This window comes from Orycteropus afer, unplaced genomic scaffold (assembly GCF_000298275.1).
Source record: "Orycteropus afer afer isolate SDZICR_OR568_19922 unplaced genomic scaffold, OryAfe1.0 scaffold00149, whole genome shotgun sequence".
In the NCBI taxonomy this organism is placed as follows: Eukaryota; Metazoa; Chordata; class Mammalia; order Tubulidentata; family Orycteropodidae; genus Orycteropus; species Orycteropus afer.
The window spans coordinates 4,008,675-4,011,535 of NW_006921736.1; the positions used below are offsets into that span (position 1 = coordinate 4,008,675).

The 2,861-nt window shown below is 33.0% G+C and overlaps 1 protein-coding gene across 1 annotated transcript in view; it reads right to left on the minus strand.

The window, feature by feature from the left end:
- The window catches only part of FRMD4B (FERM domain containing 4B), a 294,915-nt gene that overhangs the window by 48,079 nt on the left and 243,975 nt on the right, over window positions 1-2,861 (minus strand). The window contains 1 exon segment of the mRNA XM_007946064.2: window positions 1,616-1,702. Coding sequence (XP_007944255.2) covers window positions 1,616-1,702 — 87 coding nt within the window.

Genomic DNA, 2,861 nt, shown 5'->3' on the forward strand with positions numbered 1-2,861 from the left:
GGCAGGAATGCACAGGACAGAAGAACACAGGGAAGAGATAACTATGGGGGGAAGTGGGAAGAGAGCTGTTACACTGTGGGGAATTGTAGTCAATGTCATGAAACGAAGTGTGTGTGAACTGCTGTATGGAAAATGAATTTACTCTGTAAATTTTCACCCAAATCACAATTAAAAAAAAAAAAGAAGAAGAAGAAGTAGGAACAATAATACTCATATTAGTTCTGTAGATGAAAACAGTTTTCCTTATTTAAATCAATCTTAGCCACAAAACTTATAAAGGCAAAATTCTAACTGTGCACACGTTTTCTTAATGTTTCTCAAGATGGATGTTGAGTGTTGAATGATGTTTTACTATTTCATTGAAAATTTCTCCTAAGAAGCCTCAATGCCTAACTAGACTGATTCAAGAGAGCAGAGTTTCAGCATTAGAAAGGGGCTGTACAACTCTTTTGCCTCATCTGCATCAGTTTCACACCATAAAATGGAGAATTATATTTTCAGAACTCAAAGGAAGATTATAAGCAATGACTGAAGCTGGAATGACACTGAGAAGATGAATAGTGCCGTGGTATAATTATAAGGGCTGCTTTATGGAGAATGTGGCTGCTTTTCTAATAGACATTAAAGCAAGAGACAGAGGGCAGCGACAGAGGATATTTAAGGTTGTGATGTCGGGTTGTGATAACACAGGTAGGTTGACCATACTCTGTTATTACAGGCAATTGTTTCACTCCCAGTGATGGCAGCAAGGAAAAAGGAGGGCACAAACAAGGGTGGCATTAGTAAGCCTTTAAGTTGTTACAATGTTAATTTTAAGTAGGCTATGGGCAGCCTGATGATACTTATATACTGATTCATTAATTCTTATATATGCAAAATGGAAATTCGGGTCAAGAGAACAGTGTCAAAATCAAATTTGTAATACCTGAAAAATGTTGAATTAGCAAATGTTGTGTTATATATATTTTAACAACTTAAAAAATCAAGTTGTAATTGAAAATAATGTAACTTATTTACATCTGGAAAATCCAGACTTTATCATAAACAGATGTAACTTCTTTTTCTTTATGAAAAGCAGACATGTTTACCATAGAAAATTGTGAAACAAAAATAAAAAGAGTTAACAATAGTAATAGAAAGAAGATTACTTATAACCGTATCACTGAGAGGTAACAGCAGGCAAAAATTTTGGCTTATGTCTTTACAAACTGTCTATCTACCTATTCATCCAGTGTACACATACATTACATACACCACTTATAAAACAAGTGGCACTGTATTGTTTATATGATCTTACAATAGACACCAAATTTAATGCACTTGTAAACTATGCTGTGATCAATATCCTTGTAGTTAAGTCTTTGCACATAATTTTGATTATTTCCTTAGAATAAATGACCAGAAGTGGAACTGCTATGTAAATGGCATATCAATGAGTTATAAAAATTATCTTCTACTTAATTTGAGTCTCCTCTGGATCCATGGATTCATTAAAAAAAAGAAAAAAATAGTTTTTTGCCCAAAACTGCTCAGGGCTCCTTGAATTTACATTGTCAGGTCGAGAGCAGTTCAACGTTGGTTAATAACCTTTCCTCAAAAGTGTATGCATACTTACTTTCCGAGGCTTCACTTTATCTTGTAAATCATACTGGCCGATTCCTTTATAACTGATTCCAAGCCACCAAGGAATTCCTTGTTTATCCTAGAAGATGGAAAAGCATGAGAACCAAGGCCTAATTGATAGCCCTTGTAGAGGTGAAATAATATTTACCAATGTCATCCCTTAACAAGTTATCAGCAAGTCAAAATACAGCTGTCTTGGTAAACAAACCACCACTTAAAAACCTAAACTTGTTATTAAAATGCTTTCTTACGAGTTTCTTCAAATAAGAGCTCCTCCTAATAAGATCTATAAGGCAAAACAAATCAATACTGTTGAAACCATCAAGAAGAATGAAACATTACTGTTTTAATTAAACAGCTGGAGAAGAGAAATGCAGTGTAAATAACTAAGAATTAATTCAGAGTACAATGACAGTTATCCATTAACAAACAAACAAGTACTGTTTTCTCAATTAGTAACTAGCTATGAAGGTTAGGAAGTTTTATAAGAATGATAAAGATGAGAAAATCCAAGTCCTGATGTTTACTTATAATGAATACGGGAAAACTGAAAAAAAATTCATAAGGAGAACTGTACAATTCAATAACAGGATGTTTGAACAATCCATTTGATTGCATATGAGAAGGTAAGCAGTATTTATTTATTTTTCCCTTGTAAATTTATCTTTTAGGTCTTCCCAATGCAAAGGATGTATTCACATAAGGAAAAATAACTCAGGCAGATACTTATATATAAACATGTAAAATAAAAAGGAAAAATCAGCAGCAGTTGAATGAATTCATTATTTGGTATAATATGTTATTATGCAAGTATGTGTTATCTAATTCCCTAGCCTTTGAATTGTACAGGGATTTGAGAATTGCCATAATATAAAAACATTCACTTAAGTACTGATCAATTATAAAATCATTTCTCTTTCAAATAAGACTCTCTTAACATGTTTTATCTCTCCTCGTCATCTTAAAATATATGTCCATCTTTCCTTCCTTACAAACATCTGAAAATACTATGTAATACAAAACATACTGATCGAAAAGTACTAAAAACATTTCAAAAGTATACACACATTTCAGCATTTTATTAAGTTATTGAAATAACATTGGAGAGTGCATGAATCTCATACAAAAGCACTGTCAACTGAAGGTCTGGAAGAGGTTAACAGGTGAACTACTGGAAAAGAGAAAAATCAGCCAGGATAGCAAAAGGATAAACCAAGGCCTAATCTAATGCCGGGAGC